The sequence below is a fragment of the Antechinus flavipes genome, chromosome 1 (genome assembly GCF_016432865.1).
Source record: "Antechinus flavipes isolate AdamAnt ecotype Samford, QLD, Australia chromosome 1, AdamAnt_v2, whole genome shotgun sequence".
Taxonomy (NCBI): domain Eukaryota; kingdom Metazoa; phylum Chordata; class Mammalia; order Dasyuromorphia; family Dasyuridae; genus Antechinus; species Antechinus flavipes.
Window position 1 is genome coordinate 260,764,031 of NC_067398.1, and position 25,468 is coordinate 260,789,498.

General features: G+C 35.4%; 2 protein-coding genes across 2 annotated transcripts in view; one reads left to right on the top strand and one right to left on the bottom strand.

The window, feature by feature from the left end:
- The window catches only part of BAIAP2L1 (BAR/IMD domain containing adaptor protein 2 like 1), a 119,531-nt gene extending 110,641 nt beyond the window's left edge, over positions 1 to 8,890 (top strand). Inside the window, exons 13-14 of the mRNA XM_052000760.1 lie at positions 4,330 to 4,370; positions 6,554 to 8,890. Coding sequence (XP_051856720.1) covers positions 4,330 to 4,370; positions 6,554 to 6,629 — 117 coding nt within the window. The 3' untranslated portion in view covers positions 6,630 to 8,890. The remainder of the gene's footprint in view (positions 1 to 4,329; positions 4,371 to 6,553) is intronic.
- A 584-nt stretch (positions 8,891 to 9,474) lies between these two features.
- Positions 9,475 to 25,468, bottom strand: part of BRI3 (brain protein I3) — a 35,501-nt gene continuing 19,507 nt past the window's right edge. Inside the window, exon 3 of the mRNA XM_052000782.1 lies at positions 9,475 to 9,971. Coding sequence (XP_051856742.1) covers positions 9,839 to 9,971 — 133 coding nt within the window. The 3' untranslated portion in view covers positions 9,475 to 9,838. The remainder of the gene's footprint in view (positions 9,972 to 25,468) is intronic.

Consider the following 25,468-nt stretch of genomic DNA (forward strand, 5'->3'; position numbering starts at 1 on the left):
TTAAAATCTTCTTATTTAATCTTAAGTATCAGTTCCCATTGGTCATTTCTATTCTGTCATTTCCAGTGCAAAAATCATTCTTGAGAATGCAAAATAAGCAATTGATACTTTTTTTTTATATTCATCCCTTTACTTGGCCTTGTTTCTGTCTTCTGTGTGAATTGCTTTTGAAAATCGAAATTGGTTGGTGAGTCTCTAATGCATGTTTCTCTTCTTTTTTCTCTCTCTTTTTTTTAAACATTTTCAGTTGTATCGATGTATTTTTGTATTTTACTCCTGCTTAATGAGTGCTCTAGTGTAACGAAGTAAAACAGTTAAGTAAAACCTTAGTGATAAGTGATCTTATCTGAATGTTGCAGTAATGTTTCATATTTACAGCATCTCTCCCATTCCCATTTTTTAAAAATTAACAAAACTTTTCTCTTTCTCCCACCTTGTGGGAGAGAGAAGAAAAAGGAAAAATGTATATTTCCTGTAACAAATATGCATGATCAAACAAAACACTTTCCCCCACGGGCTATACACTAAAATATGTCTCATTCCAAATCCCATATCATTACCTCTTTTTCTTATAGCACAATAGTACTCCACATTCATATAACCACAGTTTATTCAGCCACTTTTTTGTTTGTTTTTTTGCAACCAGTAAAAAGAGTTACTATAAATATTTTTATACATAAAAGACCTTTTTTCTCCCTTTTGAGTATAGGCCTAGAAGTGTTATAATTGGGTCAAAATATCTGATTTCCCAGTATTGGGTTTCAGGTATGCCCAGATTTCCCTTTTGTCACAAAACTTGAGGAGCAACCAGTCCCTTCCCCCCCACCCCTTACCCCCGGGTTTACAGCATTTCTTTCCTTTTAGTGAGAATTGAATACAGAATTGACTTTTCCCTTCATTAAATCCCTTCCTTATAAAAGAAAAGGCTCCAGCAGAAGTTGGGATAACCTATCCCCATCCCTCCCCTCCCCATTAGACCTCCAGACTTGTGATCCTTGTACAGATACATCTGTTTCCTCAAGGTGGTTTGCATTATACTCCAGTTTTCCTTATAGTCCAATTTTCACAACCACATAATGCTATTGGAAAAACCAAAGCTTTAACTACCGAGACCTGTCGGCAAGATGACTGCATTTTAATATGCTGTCCAGATTTGCCAAAGCTTTCCTTCCAAAGTGCAAGTGTCTTAATTTCATGGCTGCGTGAAACTGCATTACTGCATGCCTTGATTTGACCCCAAGGATATAAACTCTGACACTGCTTCCATTTCTTCTCCCTCTGTTTGTGGGGAGATATGGTGATTTTGATGTTAAGCTTCAAGTCATTTTTTATACTCTCTTTCACCTTCATCAAGAGACTTCTTAATTCTCACTTTCTGCCATCAGAATGGTATCATCTGCACATTTCACACTGTTACTATTTCTCCCAGCAACCTTAATTCTGGTTTTTGATTCAGCCAGCCTGGCATTTTCACTTGTGATGTACTCTGAATTAGTTGAATAAAGTGACAGTATACAGCCTTGTCTTACTCCTTTTCCGATCTTAAACCAATCCGGGTTTCATGTTTGCTTCTTGGAGCTGCATTCAGGTTTCTCAGGAAACAATTAAAATGATCTGCTACTCCCATCTCCTTGAGAATTTGCCATACTTTGTTGTGATCCAAAGGCTTTATTTAGTGTCATCACTAAGATCCCTTGCTTTTTTCCAGTGAATGTTGGTAATTTCATCTCTAGTTTCTCTGCCTCTTCAAAAACTAGCCTGCTCTTCTACTAATTCTCGGTTCACCATTGCTAAAATCTTGCTTGCAGAATCGTAAGCAAAACCTTGCTGGCATGTGAAATGAGTGCAGTTCAGTAACTTGAGTGTTCCTTTGTATTGCCCTTCTTTAGGTACATAAACTGATCTTTTCTAATCCAGTGGCCACTAGTGAGTTTTCCACATTTGCTGGCATATTGAGTGCAACATTTTAACAGCATCATCATTCAGAATTTTAAATAGCTCAGCTGGAATCCACTAGCCTGTACTAGCCTAATGGTTTTCCTAAGACCACTTAACTTCTCCAGAAAGTCTGACTAGATCAGTAACTACATCTTCTTGTTTAGCAGAGATTTCCTTTCCTTAATTTCTTCTGCTTAGGTTAAGTCCTTACTATCTTATCATGTTTATTTTGCATGAAACTATTATCTCTAATATCCAAAAGCTCTAATTTTCTACTAAAGACCTCCTCTTTCCCATTCTATTGTTTTCTTCTGTCTCTTTGCATTACTCATTTAAGAAAATAGGGATCTCTCCTAACTAATTTCTGGAATTTAGAGCAGTAGCCCAGATCTAAAGACTTGCAACTAAACAAGACCTGTTCCTCTAGGTTTTTTATATCATCTTTTCCCATCCTCTGGGAAAGTTTGTGAAAATTAGAAAGGCTGATCCTCGGAAAGAAAAAATCTTGGGTGATGAGGACTGAGGAATTTTTTGGAAATTATGTCCTTCAATCCAGGCTCTGGGGGTTGACTACATCCCTTTCTGCCATATTAGACCCTGAAGACAAGACAAAATTCCTAGGCCTAGGGAAGTGTTCCCCCTCTTTTCTGTCCCTTTACAGGGTGGTATATATAAATGCAAAGGTCTAAACCTCACAAAAATTCGAGGCACTGGAAGAAATCAAAAGCCAAGAAGGTCCTTGGGGTCAGGGAATAGGTATTCCCAAAATGACCCAGCTGTCTTAAAAGACAGAAACGGAAACTAGGAATGTGTGTTATATCCTCTATTCTCTGGAACCAAACTATTCGTTGTAATTCCTCCTTTTAGGGCTGCTTTTAACTTATTTTTGTGGTCATTTTTTTTTATATTCTCTTGATTTTGCATTATTCACCCAGACTTCTTCAGTCACTTCCATAATGTTCCATTAGATTTATTTAAAATTCCCTTATTTTAATAAAGATAAAAAATCTGGGTCTATAAAAGTGAAGCTAATTGTCCATGGCCAATTAGCTAGCAATTAGCAAAGCTCATCTCAAATTCAGGTCCTCTCTGGAAGGAAGACTTGAAAATGTACCCAATACTTGCTGTGGAATTAATACATATCCTCAATTTAGTTCTGTCTCCTATCTTCCTAACTCCTTATCAAGCTATTCTTGAACTTCAATCAACCACCTGTCACTGCAAGTTATAATCTCTTCAAAGCTGCCATTTTTGTTAGTTTAAGTTTTATTTTGTTAAAATTCTTTCTTTAAAATACCAGAATTTCAATATATCTGCAAATGTCAGATCTTTTCTGCAGCAGAAAAGTCCATGAAAAAACCAGTACAGCCTTTATGATTAGATCAGTTGTCTCCAAATTCTACAATCCACACAGAATTAAAACTTCATCGGGAACTATGTAGGAAATAACCTCATCACCCTATTATTACAATAACAAAAATGTCTTTTATCCATTGAAAAAATCAGTTCTTTTAGTGGCCATAGGAATTTTGCATTAGGGAGATTTGGATTCAAAATCTGTCTCTGATAATTACTAGATATGCAGCCATGTACAAGTCACTTTAGTAAACTAGAAGTCAAAAAAATTGTCAAATGGGACTTGTTTGCAAAATACTACTTTGAAGATATGTTGTGAGGCTCAAATAAAATACTTTATGTAAATCACATTGCAAACTCAGTTCTGTATGTTAACTATTACCTTAATTTAAAATTGCAAATATATCTTGCTATGAAACTCCTCAGTAGATATATTTTAAAACATTTAAAGTTTCTAAACTGTGTATATTTATCTACATTTAAGGAAAACTTTTTTTTCCCCGAGGCAGTTAGGGTTAAGTGACATGCCCGGGAGTGTTGAGTACCTGAGGCCAGATTTGAACTCAGGTCCTCCTGACTTAGGGCAGGTGCTCCATTCACTGTGCCATCTAGCTGCTTATATTTTTTATCTTAAAATTGTTATAGTTGGATGTGAACATGTTCTAGACATGAAAATGAGGGTATGTTTTGTTTAACTATACTTGTTAGAAGGATCATGGTTTTCCCTTTTTAATTGAGGGGGAGTGAGAAACACTAATGATTGTGGCCAAAAAGGGGAGGGGGAGAGTTGAAGCATGTTTGAAAACGCATAAAACAGAAGCAAGTTCAGAAAGAAACAGACAAATTTTAGACAGCCCTGAAACTGTGTTAAATGATATATTTTTTTAAAGCAAACTTATACACATTAGAGATTCATGGTTCCGTATATAATTCATTTTCTGTTCTACTTTATACACGAAGTGTCCATTTGTGTGTTAAATTCAGAATGTTTTTAATTACCGTGGTATTAATAACTTTCATCTTCTTTCTTTGCAGAAGCCAGATACAAATGGAATAGCAAAGCCTCCATTTTTAAGGTATTTAATTTTATCTCAACACTCCAATCTGCTATTTTTCTACTGTGATCATAAACATATTTAGTAATTACAAACTATCCCTACCCCTGACATGTCTTGCAAATATTAGTCACCAGGGGGCATACTTAAAAGAGTATGAATGGCTGAGTCTATAGTTACATTCATTCCCAGCTATTGGAAAAAGTCTAAAGCAAATGCCCTGGCTTGATGGCTTTATCCCACCATATGGAGACTCCTTCAACGTAAGACTTGGTTTTGCTTTTGTACCTAATATGACAGACCACAACAAATATTTTCTAACTGGTAGGATCCAAAAACAGCAGCACATTACCATCCTCAGTCCTCAACTTTTGTCCTGCCACTGAAGTACAGTGACTCCAGAAGAGAGGCTGAGGACTTTGTCCAATGCTGATTCACTAAAATTTATTTTACCTGTAAGTCAAAATATCACCTCCATGATATCTTTGGTCCTCTTTGAAAACAAAGGATGAGCATCATCAACAATATGAAACTATTGTTCTATAGAAATATAGAGCAGAATTTAGGAAGAGGCAGGTCCATTTTAGAACTTCTTCAAAGCAGGACCATTAAAAGGATTGTTATAGAGAAATTCAATATGTAAGGTATATTTTGTATTTTTTTTTTTGTCCTATAAGGACAAGGGCAGCTCTAGCATATTGCTATTAATCAGGAAGGTATTTTAAATTTTAAGCACAGAATAGTGTTCTGGATTTAATCAGGAAAAACCTAAATTTCAATCCCATCTTGGACACTTTTGATGTCTAATTGCAGCAATGTCTTATTTTGTTATCAAAACCTCAAGCAGAAGGTCTTCTAGACCAACTCTCACTTTTTACAAATTTAAAAAAAAAAACAAGAACCAGAGAATTAAGAGACTGGAAGTTTTACACAGCCAGCAGAACCAGGATTTGAAGCTGGCTTCTTATATTCCAAATCATACTGCTATATTTACCCCAAGACAGCATGGCCTAATAGATAATAGAGTTGGCTTTGATGTCATGAAAACCCATATTCAAGACTTGCTCTGACATCTACTGAATATGGGCCAGTGACTTAACTAAATTGTCCCTAAGTAATTTTCTGTTAATTTATAGCAGTTCTTGAAACCTAGTGTCTATGAACTATATTTTCATCACTGAATTTCAGTAGAATTGGATTCCTTTGCATTCCTATGTATTTTAATTTTAGGCATTTAAAATATTCTGAGAAAGAGGTCCATAGACTTCACCAGGCTGATAATCATGGAGTTCATGAATTAAGTTAAGAACCCCCTATTTACAGTTGCTGATCTATATTAAGAGTTAGTTCCCACACATGGGATGTATGATGAATTTATTTTATATTTATATATCCTATGGGATGATTAAATCACAGATCTGGATTATGAAGTGGTTTGGTGGGGTTTTTTTTGTTGTTTTTTTGTTTGTTTTTTTTGCTTTTTTAAGCTTTTCAGATAATAACTCAAGGCACAGAATGAGATTTTTTGGACATAGGCAATGCAGGAATTTTGCTTGGCTTTTAAATATATCACAAAGGGTTTTTTCCTTTTTTCAATGGGCAAGGAAAAGAGGTGGGAGAGAAAATAATTTTTCTTAAAAACAAAATAAATTTAATTAAGTGCCATTAAATGAGATAATTCTAACTGCTGTGCAATTCCTGGTAGAACATTATATTAAATAGTGACTATTTTTCTCCTCATTGCCTAAGGTGTGTGTATAGTTTCATTAGATTTCTGACATAAGAAACAAAATCTGATAGTAAGCTTGCAATAACTAGCTCTTTCTTGTTCCTCATACTAAGTACTAATACCCAGCAGTCTGATCACTGTTCTTAAGATTGCTCCTGGTCTCCCTGTGTCACAATTTGCCTCTTAGGGAGTCTATCCTGTTTTCCCCATCTTCATGTGAAAAAGAGCAAAATATACTTCCATTTCAATTGTATTCAAATCATTCAATCTTAGCACTGAAGATTAACATTAAATGTATCATTAGGTGTGATAGGATGTACCACTTCCATTACTATACATGCAGAATTTACATTAAATACAAGAGAGTTTGAAATTTAATATCTAAAATTGAAGATATTAGTTCAAATTTGGCAGGGCTAGCAAACATCTCTGTAGCTTTTCTTCATTAACTGGTTGCTTTTTTCTTGGTCCATAGTGGAGAAAATCCTTTTGCTACTGTGAAACTCCGACCAACAGTGACAAATGACAGATCAGCGCCAATAATTCGATGAATGAGTCAAGAAAGTTGTACCCATCATTATTCTCATGTAAACTACATGTTCAATAATTATGATTATCTTGTTTAACATCTGCTTTCATTGTGCAGGAATGTACTATAACAGAGGTTTTCCAGTTTTCAATGAATCTGTTAAATTAAGGAAATCATAATTGCTCATAAGATTTCAAAGTGAGCTCACTTCTGTCTTTAAGTGAACATAATATACTGTAATAACAACCACAATTAGTAACGTAAATGTTTTCTTGTTCATCTTTTTGGCAAACCAGTAGACTGTTCCATTAATTCTCTTTGTGGGTTGTAGCATTCTATTTTTTTTTATAGAAATAAGCAATTTTCTTTGCTTAAATACTCTGCACCCAGTTGCAAAAAATTATTCTTTTGCTTTAAGGTTAAACTTGTGCTATTCTATATGAGTAATAGCATTGTAGTATTTCATGGATTTGCATCATGCACCAATCATAAGTTATTTGTGCTTAGATTGTTAAGATACCATTTCAAATTGTAAAGTTTGTTAGTTTTTTTTTTTAACTTAAATTTTTATTTTTTAAAATCAAAGTACACAAACCCCAAAAGCAGAACTGTAAAGGGGAAATCCACCTCACTTCCCTCAGAGTCATACTCGTTTTAGTGAGAAATCATCTTCATCACACATAAAATTTTTAGAACCTTTCTTCTTAAGAAATGACTTGTAAAAACTATTGAATGTTGGATTGTATTCCAAATTCATAAATAAAATTTCAAAATATAATGTAGGGTGCATGTTGGGATTCTTGTACTATATCATGTCAAATAAACTTACAATGACACACAAAACAATTACCACAGTTTGACTTCTAAATGTAGACATACATTAATGATTTATCTTCCGTTCTATTGGGTCTCCCACCATGAATTTACTCTTAAGATTTGAACACAGGTTTCTCTATCTTTGAAAGGTAGTAATTTGTTTGCCCCAAATAGTATTTATTAAGAAAAGATTGCCGCTTTGGTCAGTCTTGAATGTTGCTGTGCTTTATCTGAGATAATTAGAAACTCCAGTATTCTTATGCTTTAGAAAGCTTGTCAAATGACACTTCAATTAGTTTCATCTAAAACTCAACAGGATAAACAAGTCCACATGCAATCTACAATACTCCTGAATATGACCCAAGCCAGACTGAAATTTAATTGGGAAATGTTTAACAAAGTAACTAAAAGTACAATAAAACATAACTCAGCATGGCCCATAGGGATCTTTATGTACAGGTTAATCACCCCATTTCTATTTGGGTTTGATAGCCCTGGCACAGTTAGACAAAGTTTATTTATTTCTTCCCTAGCTTCCCAAAACCAGCCAAGTCTTTGGGAGCCACTATGGAATGACACTTCCCTTGTAAGGGAGTGGGGGGAGGAGGATAAAGAAGAAACAGACCCACAGCAAAAGGAACAAAACTATTAAATGTAACCTATTGCCTGCCTGTATTGTTGCTCAAAATTAAGCCAAGTTCTGTTCTTATTTTTTCTAGGATGCAAAAAGACAAATTTAGAAAAGCAATAAATGTAACCTTCCTTTTCTTAAGCTCAATTATTAGAGGTCAATACAAAGGTACACGTAAAAAATTTTAGTCAGTAGGTAAATAAGCTATTCCAGTATCTTGTATGTTTTATGAAAAGTCATCTTCCTATCAACAATTTATAATATAAGATCTTGTACTTCTGGTAACCTAGCTTTAAAAAAGCTGCTTCAAGGAGAGTTAAGCCATGGCTCTTACCAAAGAATAGCTAGTTTTGTCTCCCCTCTTCCCCCTCCCTGCCTACAATTATCTTCAAACAGAAGAATTTCGTGTTTAAATTTATTGGCATAGCTTTAGAGCCCCCAGTCTGTTTCTCAGGAATGGAAGATTTAGTTTTCCCTTGAGCAGTTACCTTAAATATAAGTTAACTGATTGTCACACAAATAAGCAAGGGTAATTATTATGGCTTCATGGAAGTCTCCGTTAGATATCCACTCTGTACAAGATAAAAAGAAATCAAAGTGCATTTAAGAAACAGATTTGCCTTTAAAAAGATCTAGAAGTGAGGTCCTTGTTGTTTCAGTCTACTACTGTCCTGGCTGCCTGTCACCTTTACTACCTACCTACCTCACAAGGATGTTGTGAGGAATTTGCTTGATTTGGATTTTAAAAATCTATAAAGTTAAGTTGTGAGTGAGGTTATATACCACATAAATTTCAAGATGATATAGTTTAATAAAAAGTTCAATTGAAACATTCATTTCTGTTCAGCTGACTTCCTGAATTATTACTTTAAGAAACAATTTATATGTTATATAAGCTATGCTTGGGAGTTAGGATTGGATCCTGTCATTTACTTGCCCAATACATTGCCCGTTGTTACCCATGGTTGCCCATTGATACAACCAACCTCTCTGAACCTCAATTTTCTCATCTGTACAGTGAAACTGGAACATACCTCACCTCACCAGAATTATGCATATTTTTAAAACAATACAATGTATTTTTAAAAAACAATGTATAAAAAGCATAATTCATGTGCTGCAGATGCTAAAGATAACTACATATGTACTTAAAATGTAAAAGTTACTATTGTTAAACCAGTAATCTACTTTTGGATAAGAGGAATAACTTAGTGAAAATTAGTTTTTGTTTTTGGAAAACCAAACTTAGTGACCAAAGTAGTACACTTCTCTGCACTTTTCCATGTTACATATATTTTAGAGATAAAGGCATTTACAAGATCATTTTTCATAATAAAATATGTTCCAATATATGGGCTATATACCAGTTTTACCATGGAGGACTACATCTGATTTCAAAGCAATGATTGAAGTCAGAGAGTTGAGATGAGTTAACTTTATTTTTTAAAAATATACACAAGTGACAATGTGCAAACATCAAATTAAGCAGGGCCAGTAAAATAGTATGAACCTCATTTATAAAAACAGCATTTCTCAATTTGCACAAAGTGAAAATTGCAAAAAAAAAAAGCAGCAGCTGTTTTAAATCAAAGTTGTCATTAACCTTGAAAGCAAATTTACTTTTTTTCCCTCATATTTTGCAAGCCACAAGCCCAAGAAACACTGGCTATCTCATCACATTTTACAAAACAGTTCTGATACTTGATCAAATAAAGCTATTTTACAAGACATTTACATTAGAAAAAGAAAAGTGGGGATAAGAAAGCTGGGGTGTATAGTTCCATTTAAAGATAAACTACTCCGCAGTTAGGACATTTTTGCCTTCTCAATGCAAAACAGCAGATAAGTCCAATGGGAAAGAAAAGAATGGCCAAGAGGATACCTAGGCAGGTAAAGGACTCTTCCAAAACACCAACTCTGTGAAAGGGGGAGAAAAAGAAAAAAAAAAATGGTTATACATACATTGTAAGACTGTTTGATTTAAGAATCTTATGAGCAACTTGCTATAACTTCTTCCTGCATAAAAATAACCATTTTACAGGTGAAAGCCTCAGGTCACTTAATTAATTTTCAATTACTTTCTTTATTTGCCAAAGTAAATGGACATATGATTATGATTTAACAAATACCACATATTTAAAGTAAGAAGTAAAAACATTTCATTAAAGGGAGCTTTTACCTGTAAGGATAATTCATTTAGTCGAAAGGCATCATTTCACAGTATAGTACCATACTGTAGGCTATATCTCTAGCCATGTTTCAATCAAAAGAAAAATCATCTGAAAAGGTAATAGTGACTTCATAATGGGGGGAGAGGAGGATGGAGTTAGAGTGAAGACAACTGACTCAAATTTTTATTCACTTGCCATAAAAATCATCTCATTTCTCTGTATAAACCAAGACCCAGAAGACTAGGGAACAGGAAAACACTTGGACATGAAGTAAATGGCATTACTATATTCTGGGTACTTTTGTACTAAAATAAAGTTGATCCTTCTGCAAAATCTACAGACTACCAATTAAGTTAAAATGGAGTACACTCTATTTCACAAAAATCACGCTCAAGCTTTACATACAAAAACAATCTTCATTCTAAGAGGGAGGAGACAGTGAAGAAACTTTTAAAATCTTTCCCTCTAAGTCTTCTGCAACTATAAACTGGTTTGTTGAAAAAATTTTATATGGCTTCCCACTACCAAATATTAAAGCAGAATCAGTAACTAGAAGGCCAGTTTCATATGTTGCCCTGAAATTTCCTGCAAGAATTTCACATAAATAATGAGCAACTGTTTGTAGGTCTGTGGTGAAATGTTGGTATTATCTATACAAAAGAGTCACCTCTATTTGTAAACTAAGTAGGTGAATGCCACTGACTTTGCTGCTGTTATTCAAACTATTTCTGAAGAGATTCAAATTTGAAAACAACTGTTAAAAATGAGTTCCACGCTAATTAATATTCAATAGAGGCCAACCAGATTACTTGGACATGGCAACACAAAGGGAGACAAAGGAACTAAAGTGAGAAACAAGATTCACTGACATCCTCAGCCAGTGAACGAACCATTTCTATCACAGTTTTTGCTATGAAAACCAACTATGGGAGGAAGAATTGTGAATTAATAAACAAGAAAGCAAAAAATTATACGTAAAAATGAAATTTAACTTTTTGGAGAAATAAATTGGTTATTTCACATCACATTCATCTCCCCACCCTTTCCTAATTTATCACTCACATTTTTACTTGATTCACCAAATCAAATTTGTTTGCCTCAAATTCAAGGCAAGCAAGACAAAGTCAGGAAACCCCAGGTCAACCTTTCACTCTATGAGTTATCTGGGCCCTTCCAGTACTAAAATGGTAAAATTATGCACAAGAACTCTCCCGAAATGCAAATTAAGACAACTCTGAGGTACCACTTCGAATTTCTCAGATTGGCTAAGATGACAGGAAAAGATCATGACAAATGTTGGAGGGGATGTGGGAAAATTAGGACACTAATAATTGTTGATGGAATTTGTGAACAGATTCAACCAGTCTAGAGAGCAATTTGGAACTATGCCCAAAGGGCTATCAAACTGCGTACCTTTTGATCCAGCAGTATTTCTACTGGGCTGAAGAGATCTTTAAAAAGGGGAAAGGACCCACACGTGCAAAAATGTTTGTGGCAGCCCTCTTTGTAGTAGCTAGAAACTGGAAACTGAGTGGATGCCATCAATTGGGGAATGGATGAATAAGTTATGGTAGATGAATGTCATGGAACATTATTGTTCTGTAAGAAATGAACAGCAGGATGATTTCAGAGAGGCCTGGAAAGACTTATATGTACTGAGTGAAGTGTGTAAAACCAGGAGATCACTGTACATGGCAACAAGATTATGTAATGATCATCTCTGTTGGATGTGGCTCTTTTCAACAATGAGATGATTCAGACCAGTTCCAATGATCTTGTGATGGAGAGTCATTTGCACCCAGAAAGAGGATTATGGGGACTGAATGTAGATCACAACATAGTGTTTTTACCTTTTGTTGTTTATTTTTAGTTTGCTTTTTGCTTTCTTTTTTTTTCTTTTTGATCTGATTTTTCTTGTGCAGCATGATAAATGTGGAAATATGTATAGAAGAATTACACATGTTTAAACTATATTGATTACTTGTGTTTAGGGAGAGGGGGTAAATGGGGAAGAGAAGGAGAAAAAAAATGTGGAACACAAGGTTTTGCTGGGGTGAATGTTGAAAATTATCTTTGCATATATTTTTAAAATAAAAAGCTATTATTTAATAAAAAAAAAAAAACTTCCCTAATCTGGGTCAAAATGTTAAACTTGCCCACGTCTCCCCTTCCTCAAAAAAGCCTTACTTGATCCATTCATCCATTCTCACCTTACATCATAAATATCTCCTGCCTTTTGTGGCAAAATTCCTTGTAGTCATTTTCCTCACCATCCAGCCCAAACGGCTCTCTCCAAAGTTCCCAATGGTCTCTCAATCCAATGGCTCTGAGTTAGTCCTCCTTTTTGATACCTGAACCCTTTGACAGTGTCTGTCTCTCCCTCTTCTCTGTGGGTTCTCAGCACACCACTCTCCTCCTACTTGTCAGACCTCTCCTTAGTCCCCAAGTCTCCTCTAAATTCTTCTCTATCCAGACCATGCACATAAGGGTGTCCCATGAGGCTCTGTCCTAAGCCTCCATCTTCTCTTCTCTCCCTCCTTTATTTCACTTGGTGACGTCCCTAGAGATTTCTCTCAAAACTGATGATTCTAAAATACACTTATCTAGACCTCACTTCTCTACCTCCAGTTTCATCAGGCATCTCAAACTGACTATCCTATGTATGTCTTAAGTTCAACAAACAGAACTAACTGGAGAATATCACCATTCTCCCAGTCTCCCACACTTAAAACCTTTAACTCTCAATTTTTAATCTCTCATATACAATCTGTCACCAAGGACTTTCCATTTTAGCTAACATCTCGTCTATTCACCTTCTCTAATAGGACATCTGGTGCAAGCTCTTGTTACCTCCCTCCTAAACTATAACAGCCTTTCGGTGGGCCTCATTGCCCCCAAATCTTTCCCCACTCCAGTCCATCCTTTTCTGACAAAGTGATTTTAAAATTCTGACCATGTCAGTCACAAACACATCCCAAACCAATACACTCTACTCAATCCAGAATCAAATAAAAAATCCTTTCATAAATTAGCCTCCCTGCCTCAAACACTCCCCCACCCCCACCCCCAAATTCCCCAATCTTTCCAGGACTCTTCTATCCAATGAGACAAGGTCAATCTCTTGCCTAAGGTTATTTTCATTGGCATTCTTATGTATAGGATGCTCTCTGCCTATCTCCCAATCTCTGCCTCCTGGCTTCCCATATTCTACAGGACATTTTTTTTCAATCTTTCTTTTAAAAACATGTTTAAAAGTATTTAATAATTGGAAAAATAAAATATTAAAAAGAATTTAATTGCTCATTTTCTCAAAAAGGGGGAGAACTTAGAATTTAAAATTTTTTTAAATAAAAAAAAGAAATGGAGCAAAATTAAAACCTAACTTTCAACAATTTAATAATAGATTAAGCATTCCAATAAAATAAAAATAGATTGAAAAAAGGAAAAAATGCTATACATTGTGTGAAGGGACAAATTAAAAGTCAGTTTTCTTCTACTGTCATGTCATATTTATAATACTGAGAATATAAAATGTCATCCTAATTTGCAGTGCTTAAACCAGTCAAAAGTTTGTCCATAAATGGCTCCATAGTTTTACCTTCACACTCAATATTAAAACTCAATTTGGATTTCATTCAACAAGTATCTAACCCAAATTATGTGTAAGATATTTATGCCTATGTGCTGGGAATACAAAAATGAACTGTTTCTGCCCTCAAGGAGCTTTTCTACTACTGAATTTAACTAAAGATCTAGCCTACAATAATGCCAAGTTGAATAGCCTGCCAACTTGATAAGAATAATTACTAATGTTTTCTCAAGCCCTGGAGGACAATGAACTCCTGAAGATGATGTTAACTTACACTACTTTGCCATGAGACTTCTAATAAAAATCGATCTGGAAACTTCCAACTTATTCAGTTTTTGAAATATTATCACTATTTATAAAAGCAACATGAAAGTCACTATCAACAACGGAGTTGAAAAGGAATCTGAGAAAGAAAATAGTTCATAACCAAGATTTCCCCACTTTCCTCACCACACCATGATGCATTTCTTCTAAAAGATAACCATGAAAAAAATCACTTCACACTATCTCTCTGTATCTCAATTTCCTCATCTATACAATGACAAAGCAATGATCCTTTATTTATGTAAGATCCATAAAATTGATAGCGTGATCTAAGAACCAGAAGAAACTGAGGGCAGAATCCAGGATCTGGCCAGATGGCTTTACAAAATCTGTGCGGCTAAGCACTAACATAATTCAAGAGGCTAGGAAGCCAGCCCTCCATTTTACCTCAAAAGTCCATGTTTACAACTCAACAAGAGGCAATCAGGTGATATAGTAGATAGAGCACTGGCCCTGAAGTCAGGAGGACCTGAGTTCAAATCTAGTCTTAGACACTAGACTGTGGCAAGTCACTTAAACCAATTGCCTCAATAAAAATAGACCCTCAAAATGTCACTATCCACTTGAAGACAAATGTACTATCTTCACTATGTTCTCTCTAAAAGGGATGTGGGAAAACTATAATCATTCATTTTCTGAATCATGTTAAAATTTTAAGAGCAGAATGAATAAAGGGGAGTTATTTAACAGTTAAACAATATTTTGAAGAATTCTTATGTACTAGAGAAAGACCTTTGCTTCTTCAGAAACCTTTCTATAGTGATCCTCTAGGAAACAAGGGGTGTTTTAGAGTAAAAAATATCCACTTCTTTTACATCATCTCCTTGCCATTTCCTCCCTCCCCACTTCCCTTTTGGACTATTGTAAAGTTCCTTCCAAATTGTGTAAAGAAGAAAATGGAAGAGTGAGGGGAAGAGACTGAATGGCTTTACATTCCTGATATTTTTTAAGCTTTCTTTTTCTTTTTTTTGGAAGGAGTAGTAATTGTGGTAATTTTATTGATAGTACTCAATATGTTTCTCCTCCCTACTAAAGAGGCACTTTGGAGTAATGCTGTGAATGGAGCATGAGATCCCCAGTAAGAAGAGATGGATTAGAGATGTGGATCTCCAACAATAGAAAACCTTTTTAGACTGGGAATGAACATCCACAGCTTTCCATTTTACTCCTTAGAGACCATGTATATCATGAGGTTTACTACACAGTTGCTATAACTATATTCACTATCATACTAGAAAATGAGCTTGACAAAATGGTCATTGAGGGCAATATCCAGCACCAACATCAAAGGTAAAAGGATTTTAAAGTCATAGGAAACAATCTGGTCTTCCGAGCAGCCCAAGATGCTCCTTCCAGGGTCCTTCCTGCTTCACCACTTTTTCCAGGAATCAGGGCAGATCTACAAACACATATACTAGGAATAGAACATGGAAGGTCATGCCCATGAGCTTTCCATTCAGCTGTGATGGAAGCAGAGACGATGCTTTGGGAAGCACTACGCCCACCACACCATAGCTCTGCCAGAGGGGCCAGCCGCTGACTTCTGGGCAGCAATAATGGCAGGGACTGGTTGTGACTCTTTCCATAATGCAAAAGTTGTCCTGAATGAGTTGGCTAAGGGAGCCAGGCAGAGGGTGGGTAGTGCAGGGACATTACTGGTTCACTCCCATTATAAAATGCCATCAGTGGAAGAGACTGTACCCTTCAAAACTGAAGGCTGGTCTCTTCCATGGTGGCAGTGGACTCTACTACATACTCAGCCTCTCCTTCTCCCCATTTAATACTGGTGGGATCCTACTCCCAGAAGATGGTAATAGCTTTTCCACTGATGACTAGTCTTCAACTTGACTCAGCTTTGGAGGTATCATTGAATGTGCCATAGGTGGAATCATAATGGAACACAGGAAACATATTGTTGAGGTCAATAATGGGGTCATAAATGGCCACAATGTCTACTCTGCCTCAGTTAAATGCACTTCTGGTCACCAGGCACCCTATATGGCCAAAACCACTGAGTCTTTCACCATCTTAACTGTTGCGTATGAACTTTTAATTATCAACAGTGAAATGAAAAGAACATTGGATTTCAAGTGAATCACCAATAAGTCCCTTTCTACACTAAACCTCATTTCTTCTAAAAACAAAGCCAAAAACGAGTTTTTCTGATACCCCATTCCAGAGCCAATTATGGGCAGATACTACCTAGTTGGAAAGGCTTCAAGTCTGACACTAGAGACTCTGCTCAAATCTTAACCTTTGTATTAACCTTCTGTGTATCAAGTGCCCCCCTTCTTTGGCACTCTGGTGAAGCCAAAGATTTTCTCGAGACAATGCGGCATAAACTTAAAATACCAAGATTTCAGAGGAAATCAATTATTTTGAAATGTTCTTTTTTCCCATTCAAGTACAGACATCCCCCCAAAAAAAATCCTATCCATAGAAGCTTTAGAAGTCTGGATTCCAGATCAAGAACCCCTAATCCACATGACAAGTCATAGAGACATTCTACCTAACATACAAAGGATGGTTTACATGCATATGAAGTATGCATAGGTTGGATTCTGTTGGTAGAAATCTGGGTGCTAGTCTCAGTTATGCCACTAGCTATGAAATCACAAGCAAGTCACTAAGACTATAAGCCTGTTTCCCTGTCTATAAAACAAGGGGGATGGACTCCAGAGGCCATGCCACAAGCCTAAGGAAATAAACTGAATGGCAGAGGTAAGACTCAACCCAGCCCTCTCTTACCTAAGTCAATGTTTGCATTTAACACATCCATTCAGCTTTTCCCCAAGTTGCTATGACAAACTTAGCAAGGAAGAACTTCTAAATGGAAACTCAAGAGTACCAACACTGTATCTCAAATAAAACACTACAAAAAGGCAACTTCAAAAGTCAAACTTTCCCTTAAATGAGGAGAGTTAGGTTGGATAAGCCCAAGAGCAAAAAGTACTTCTCATACCTCCCTAATTTCACTTGTGAAATGCTGTACAACCACAATCTCTGACCTCCACCATTGCCTACAGAAACCAGTCATTTGGCTGGGTGACAGAAAAGAGGAGGATGTGTACATCTTGCCCTGCAGAACTATTATGAAAAATCACATGACAGCAAGGGCAGTGACTCAAACTTCTCTATGTACTATTCTATACAATTCATAAAGGAAGTTACACATCTGATTACTCAATAATAAACTACTGGTCCAAACATTAAACTGGCCAACCAAAGTTTCATGGGTTCCATCCCCAAAAAGATCAATCATCTTTAGAATTTGTCTCAATGCGATATACCACATTCCAAACAGCCCATGGTTTGAGGGAAGAGACATAGGGGGTACTTTTGAGAAAGTGTGTGTCAGCCCAAATCTAGCCCCGTCTCACTTCCCCATCAGGAAAAACACTTCAGAGAATACATTCTACTAATGGTGAATCCGAAATATTCCTTACAATAAAATGTAAGTAACAAACCATTACATCAGGACAGTTTTTTGCCTCTTTTTGTATCCCCAGTGTCCAGCCCAATACCTACCATATAGTAAGAGCTTAATAACTTTTAATGACTCACTCATTCTGTGAATATTCATTAATGTGAAACCACAAATTCAGCCATGATTTGACAAGAGCCTTAAAAACTTAACACCATACGCTAGAATTCAAAATAGCTTTCTGAAAGAAAACTGAAACAATTCAGTTTTATCTTACCAGACACAAGAACTACATTTCAGTTCAAAATTTTAAACCTCATATCATCCATTCACATCAACATAGCACCTCTTCAGAACAGAAGTTCAAAGTACCGCTTTACTTAGCAAAGATTCAGGCAAACCAAAGGAACTACCCTTCCTCTCTTTACTCTACCTAGCACTTAATCTATCCAGGTAAGGCATCCTCTGCATTGAGTACTCCTTGTCCTATGAGCACATTTTAATAAAATAATTATTTATTAACAAGACAATTTGGACTCGAGGATGGAATTTGCTGGGATTGAGGAGTCTCTCACCTTTTCATCATTCTGAAGTTTACAATATAAAAATGGTCAACAGATAGGAAAACTGAAGACTAAAGAGATGTTCAGTGGCTTCTACAAAGTCACAAAGCTCCCAAGTAATAAAAGCCAGAATTCAAACCTACATCTCCAAACTCCAAACCAGGACTCTTTCCTTTCGCAGTAGCAGAAGGTGTGTGGAACAGTACATGGAGTAGGGAAATAATGGGTTTGAATCTTTCCTCAGACACTAAATAGCTATGCAACCTTCTTGGACAAACCATTTAACCTATGAACCTCAGCTCTCCATTTGTAAAATGGGAATAACAACAGCACATAATCTGCACAATTGTTTTGAGGATCAACTAAAATAATGCATATAATGAGCTTTACAAACATTAAAGACTATAGAAATTTAAGCTTTTTCCTACAGCAAACATTTATCCAATATTTATAATGTGTTTCGTACTACATTCTTCAAGGCACTAGAAATACAACAATAAAAAGAAAACCAAGCAAGTAGGACAATATAACTCCACACATGTTGCTCTCATTGAGTAAAGCACCTTCAAGGAGAGGTACTGCCTCTTCCCAAGCCTCCTCCAGAAAAAAGTCTTAATTTAATGAAGAAGGATACTATAAAAACTGTCTTAACTAAAATATGATGATTCACAAAGGGTTCCGGTTGTCCCCCCCCCCCCAAAAAAAAGGATTGCTTAGGACTGCTTACATATTTTCCCCTATAAACCCAAGACTTCACCAAGACCAATTTCAATTAATGCCAACCATTCTAGTTCTTTTCCTAAAAGAGGCCACCAGAAATTAGGGCACAAACTAGCCACAAAAAAAAAGACAGGTGGGGATGCTAAATCTGGCTCCTTTTTTTAAAGTTCTCCCTGATGTAGGTTTATAACTTGCATTTTTCAAAAATTAACCCACATTTATGGAGGGCTGAGGGGACATAACACCCTGGTCCAATCCTAACCCCCAAAAAACAGCTTATAATTAGTCTACTTCTATGTTTCCAACGAGGAGTGCTTTGAGGATTATTTTAAGTAATCACAGGTTAGCCCCCTAGCTGCATCCTACACTAAAAGTTTTACCACTAAATGACATAAACACTACTTCTCTTTGTTCAGTCCAAATCTTCACGACCCCATTTGGGGTTTTCTTGGCAGAGATATTGAAGTGGTTTGTCATTTCCTTCTCAAGCTCCTATGACAGATTTGAGAAAACTGAGGCAAACAAGGTGAAGTGACTTGCCCAGCCAGGGTCACACAGCTAGGAAATGGCTGAGGCCAGATTTGAACTCAGAAGAATGAGTATTCCCAACTCCAAGGCTGGCATTCTATTCACTGTACCACCTAGCTACCCCATATACATTACTTAAAATCCCCCAAAGAAGCAAGTCATTATGCCATCTTTATAAAATGATGAGTGGGGATTTTCAGAGGATGACTGAAACACTAATCATATAATCAAGTAGGATTTTTCTAACAACATTTTCTCCTGTATGGTATTCTGACTCAAGCTTTTCCTTTGCAATCTTCACAACAGAATGTGAGCTCATAAAGGGAAAGAACTATCTCTCTTTTTTTCCTTCTGTGCATCTCTAGCACCATACCCGATGCTTGTTTGGCACATAAGTGCTTAATAAATACTGCTGGACTGAACTGAAAGTAGCATAGGCCATCAAAAAGAAATCTGGATTCATAGAACCTGAGTTCTGATCTGACCTTTGTCACTACCAAGCAAGGGAAAGACAAATCAATATCCTGGGCTTCAGTTTCATCATCTGTACAATGAGCCTCTAAGGTCCCTTCCAGATCCAAATCTATGACACTCTATATTGGATTCTTTTTTCCCTCAATTTTTAAAAAACATTTTTAATTAAAGTTTTGAGTTCCCAATTCAATCTTTCTCTCTCTCTTTCCTGCTTTACAGCCCTTTGGTCATGATTCCAAATTGCTCTTTAGAAGAGATGGATTACAATTCTACCAATAGTGCATTAGTGTCCCAATTTTCCCACATAACCTTCAACATCCAAAATAAAAAAAAAAATTTGCTCATATCCTACAACATCAGAATTTTTATTTTTTGACTTGAGGATAGTTAATAGCATCATAGAATTTTAAAATTGGAATAAACCTTAGAGATCATCTATTTCCACTTAAAAAAAAATTTACTAATCCCCTATAATTTCAGAAAGGGCAGTTGATGGAAACATGAAGATCTGAGTTCAAATGTGACCTTAGACACTAGCTGTATAACTCTGGGCAAATCACTTCACCATGTCTGCTTCAGTGTCATCATCTGTAAAATGAACTGGAATAATGGCAAATCACTCCAGTATCTTTGACAAGAAAACCCAAACAGGGTCATGGACTGAAATGACGCAACAAAATAATTGCAGAAATTAAAGGCAAAGAGAGGAACAACATGTCCAGGAAAGACATTTAACTCCCTACAGCAAAGAGTTAAATGTTTTGAGCTCTCAGGTCCAATACAGTTACAACAAATTAAAACAAAATTCTCTAATGGTACTAGTAAACAGGTGGAAAAGTACATAGCCAAAAGAATATGAATTTTGCCATTTAGCATCCTTACAACCTATAGATTTGAACTTTAAATACTGTTCTCTTTAGAGAATCAGAATTTTAAAACAGGAATGAAAACTTGGAAATAATTCAGTCAATTCCCTTCTATTTATTACCAACTAAAAACCTTGAGAGACATTATTCAAAAGTATCGGAGCATGAAGAGAATACCTTTGCCCTGAAGAAGCAACTACTGATCTCCATCTCAACCTGTTCTTACAAGCCTTATTTCTTTGTCCCCTATAAATACAAGACAAATTCTAAGTCAAGACAGGACAAGTCCTAACTATTTATCCCTTGTCTAAGAAGACAATCTTAACATGAAACTCTTCTTTGAAAAGCTTTTTCAATAATCTGTTTCGCATTTTTTTCTCCTTTCCTTAAGAATTGTTCTTTCAAATCTTTTTCTTCTTTAATTCTTTTAAATCAAAGACATTGGGTCCTGGGTACTTTGGGCTTTTTTTTGGGAGGGGGGGCAAGGAACTGAAGATGTTAACTAAATTTTCTGTGCACTTTATTTAATTTAGTACTTTTAATAAATAACAAGGAATTTGTACTTATTAACTAAAAATGTTCAGCAAGCTTTACAAATGCTTGATATAAATATGAGCAAATGGTAAAAATTCAATTAGAGTAGAAACTACTTTTGAAGGACAAAATAGTTGAGTTAAGTGAAAACAACAGGATACCCAAATGTCACTTTAGTTTTACCATCTGTCCCTATCTGTCAGCAATGATTTAACCAGCATATATTCAATAAATATTTGAGTGTCTATAATGCAGTTAAAGATGTATATACAATTAATCCTCCCTGCAATATGAGCCAAAGGATTGACCAACCCCCTAAAATATTAGCTATTTCTCAATTAAAATTTAGACATTATTTCTCTTAACTCAAGACTTCTAATTATGAATTTGTAAGATTCAGCAGAATGAGAAGTAGTGTATAATAGACTAGGTACTTTCAGTTCTATAACAAGAACATAACATTAAAAAGGCTTCCTCAAAGAACTAACTCTTTCCCCAGACCCACCAAATGCTGTCCAAATATTCTAAAACCATGTCCAATATTCCAAAAAGACTGTCCCAAAGACTTGACTAAAATCATCATCCAAATGAAAGAATCCTTGAAACCTTAAAGCTTAAATTCAAATTATCTAATTTTACTCCCCAACAAAAATCTTTTTTGTTCTAGATCATCTCAATGTCCATGCACACCATACTCAGTTTTAAGCACTAAGATTTTTCTGTTGCTGTCACTCCTACAACAGCACCTTTTTTCTATTCCTTTTCACAAATAAAAATCTTATTCATCTCCAGTCCCACTTTTTCCATAAAGCTTTTCCCTACTTGTAATATTCAAAGTTTCTTTGATCTAATTTTTAATTTTTACTCCCACAATATTTGTTACTCTTAGCAAGTCAAAATCTCTCAGTGACCCAAGAAAAGCTATAACTTAAGAGTAGGTATTCTCATCTGCAGAATAGAGGAAATTTTTAACATAGAGCTCCTTATACCAGTAAAATCAAGGATCAGTCAAAAAAAAAAAATCAAAACAAAAGAAACAATTAGATTACAGATCCAATCCAAAAATCAACAACAAAAATCTTTTACAAGTTTTTTTTTAACAAAAGAACTGAGTTGACAGAAGGGAAAAGCACTTTCATTTCCTAATTTGTAAAATAAAGGGATTATATGTGACCAACCCCAACATTATACACACACACACGTATGCGTACGTGTGTGTATACATATCAAGATCAAGAAGACATATAAATGACAAAATAGAGAAATTTGGAGAACCCTGGGAAGATATGAACAAACTGATGGGGAGAGTAAAATGAGCAGAATCAAAAGAACTATTTTTAGAGTAACAACACTGAAGAAAAACAACAACTAATAACAACTTCAGAAGACTAATGATAAAACAGTTCTCCCATTTCTTGGTCTAGAAATGATGATGGTCTACAGATGCAGAAAAAGAAGTACATTCCCTCAGAGAACTACAACACAAATATTTTGCTTGACTAAACTTTCATTGCAATGAAGAGCTTAGGGGAGTAGAGGGTAAAAAAGGAGAAATTAAAGGAAAAGTGGAAGAGGTAGTGATAGTGATGCCAAAAATAAGATAAGAAAGCAAAGAACATCAATGAAATACCTTTAAAATAGAAAGGAAAGCACAGTGGGATTCAGAGAGGGACAAGAAGCAAGACAATATTGATACTAATCATGTTAAAATTAACATATGCTAAAAAGGACTAGATTGTATACAGTTGATTCAGTTTCATGTACATTCTCCATGGTCTGGGCCTTTCCTTGTAAGGTAATTCCTTGTTTGTTGAGGATTTTCTAGTTCATAATAAAAATTTGACAAGTTATATTAAGTGGAAATCTATTAACTTGATAAGGAACATGGAGACTTTTTGGATGAGATTCCAAAGAGAAAGAAACCAAACAAATATAATGTGGAAATGCATTGCAACCAATGGAAAAAATAACTGATGAGTTCTCAGAAATCACAAAACTGAAAGAAGCAAAATATATCAGTAGCAAGGAACTTCAACTATCAAGCAATTACTACAACCCTCATTCTGCTACAAGCGGAAAATCTGACAAATTCATCTCTCAGAAAGAAGAGGAAGTGATCAGGAGAAATGCTCCTTTGGATCTGATTTCAGGCAACACAGAAGATCTTGTTGATAAGTAACTAATCTTAAAAGAAAATGGTTATAATCATACTAGGGCTTTTGATAGCTAAACAGGACATTACCTGAGACTTTTGAAAAATTCACATATCAAAAAGTTCAGAGTAAAGTCAGGCATGATCATGTGACTTGAGACTAAAATGTCCAAAGTATCCCCAAAATTCACTAAACCACTATAATACTCCCATGATAAGGACAATAGAGCTAAAGATTCATATAGTGCTCTAAGGTTTTTTACCTTTACAAAAATCATCTCAATTTATTCTCAGAACATTCCTAGAAAGTAGGTACTATTATCCCCATTTTACAAGGAAAATGAAACAAACAGTGGCTTATCTAAGGTCAGACATAACAAATGTCTGAGAATATGAACTTGAGCATTCCTAACTCCAGATTTAGTTATATTCACAGTACTACCTACCTGCCCCCTTAACCCAAGTATTACTCACAAAGTATATATATTCCAAAGATGTCAAAGACAACAGGAAAGGACTTATGTGTACAAAAATGTAACAGAACTTTCACTGGAACAAAAAAGGTTGCATGAAAAGTAGGAACTAAAATTGGGAAGAGATGGACACAAGTACATAAATATAACTGAATATTATTGTACTATAAGAAATGATTTAAGGTAAAAAGAATCTAAAAGCCCGGGGGGAAATTATACTAATTGATAACAGAGAATACAATAAGCAAGTGTGAGGAGAACTTATACAATGACTACTCTAAAGAAAACCAAGGGAAAGATAGGAGAATTTCTGCTCAGCACAGGCTAATGGTAAAAGCATGCCCCACTCCTTTTGGCAGAAATGACAGACTAGAATGAGGCACATTTTCTAACCAGGAATACTTCTATTTAGTTAGTAGAGAGTGTTGAGGCCAGATGTCAACTCAGAAAGATAAGTCTTCCTGACTCCAGACCTGGCACTCTGTGTACCCTGGCCCATAGCTGCCCATGCTGTTATTACAATGTCAAATTTAACATACTTTTCTCTTTTTAATTAACTAATAACGTGTTATGGACTGAGGAGGTATGGACTGAGGATGGGAAAACCCAAAAGATTTTCAGGACCTGTATATAAAAGAACTCAAGTTTTACAGACAATTTTCTCCTATATAATGAAATGTCCATGTTTATTCATGAAATATTCAAGTCTGTTGAATGTTCATAATAATAGAAAAAAATTTAAATAAAATTAACAAAATATTAACTGATCCAAATTTTTAAAAATGGGAACACATCTACAGAAATCAACAGGACACAATTAAGAAAGAAATGAATAACTTCAAATATTAAAAGAGTACATATAAAAAGATTATAAGAAAAGTTTAGAGAAAGAACAAGTCTTCTAACTGGATCAGAAACAGCTTCATAAAGTGCCATCTCAATTTTGCACTGAAGGATTAACAAAAATTTCACAAGGCAGAAATATGGAAAGCATCCTTTCCTTTACTGAGCTTCCTCAATCTTACCTAATACTCTGTAAGCATTTAGAAAATAAGGATAGTATTTCTATTACTTTACAATCTTCTTACCACATCTATGTTGCTACTACTATTCCCCAAGAGGAGAGCTAAAAATAGGGATTCTTCCACACAAAAAACACATCCCTAGCATAGCCTTCTCTTTCTCTGAGTCAAAACACAAAAAAGCAGAATTATCATATCTAATGTTAACTTTTTCTGGGAGCAAAGGTTCTTAACCTGGAGTCCATGCACTTGCTCCTTCCCCTTCCCCCAACTCCTTCAAAATTTTGATAAGTAAATTTCAATATAATTGGTTTCCTTTATTATTTTTTATTTTATTTTAGGCATTGAAAATATTTTTCTGAAATCTATGAATTTCACCAGACTACCAAAGGAGTACATTAAAAAAAGTTAAGAACCACTTGATTTTAGAGCCCACTAAAAGAAATTAAGTAAAAATACACCCAAGTATCTGACTAAAAGACCATAAGGGCCTAAGGAAGAGCTGAAGTTCTTTAGGTCAGAGGTGTCAAACTTTGATGGTTTCCCACTATCTCATTAAAATGTAATTGGGAAA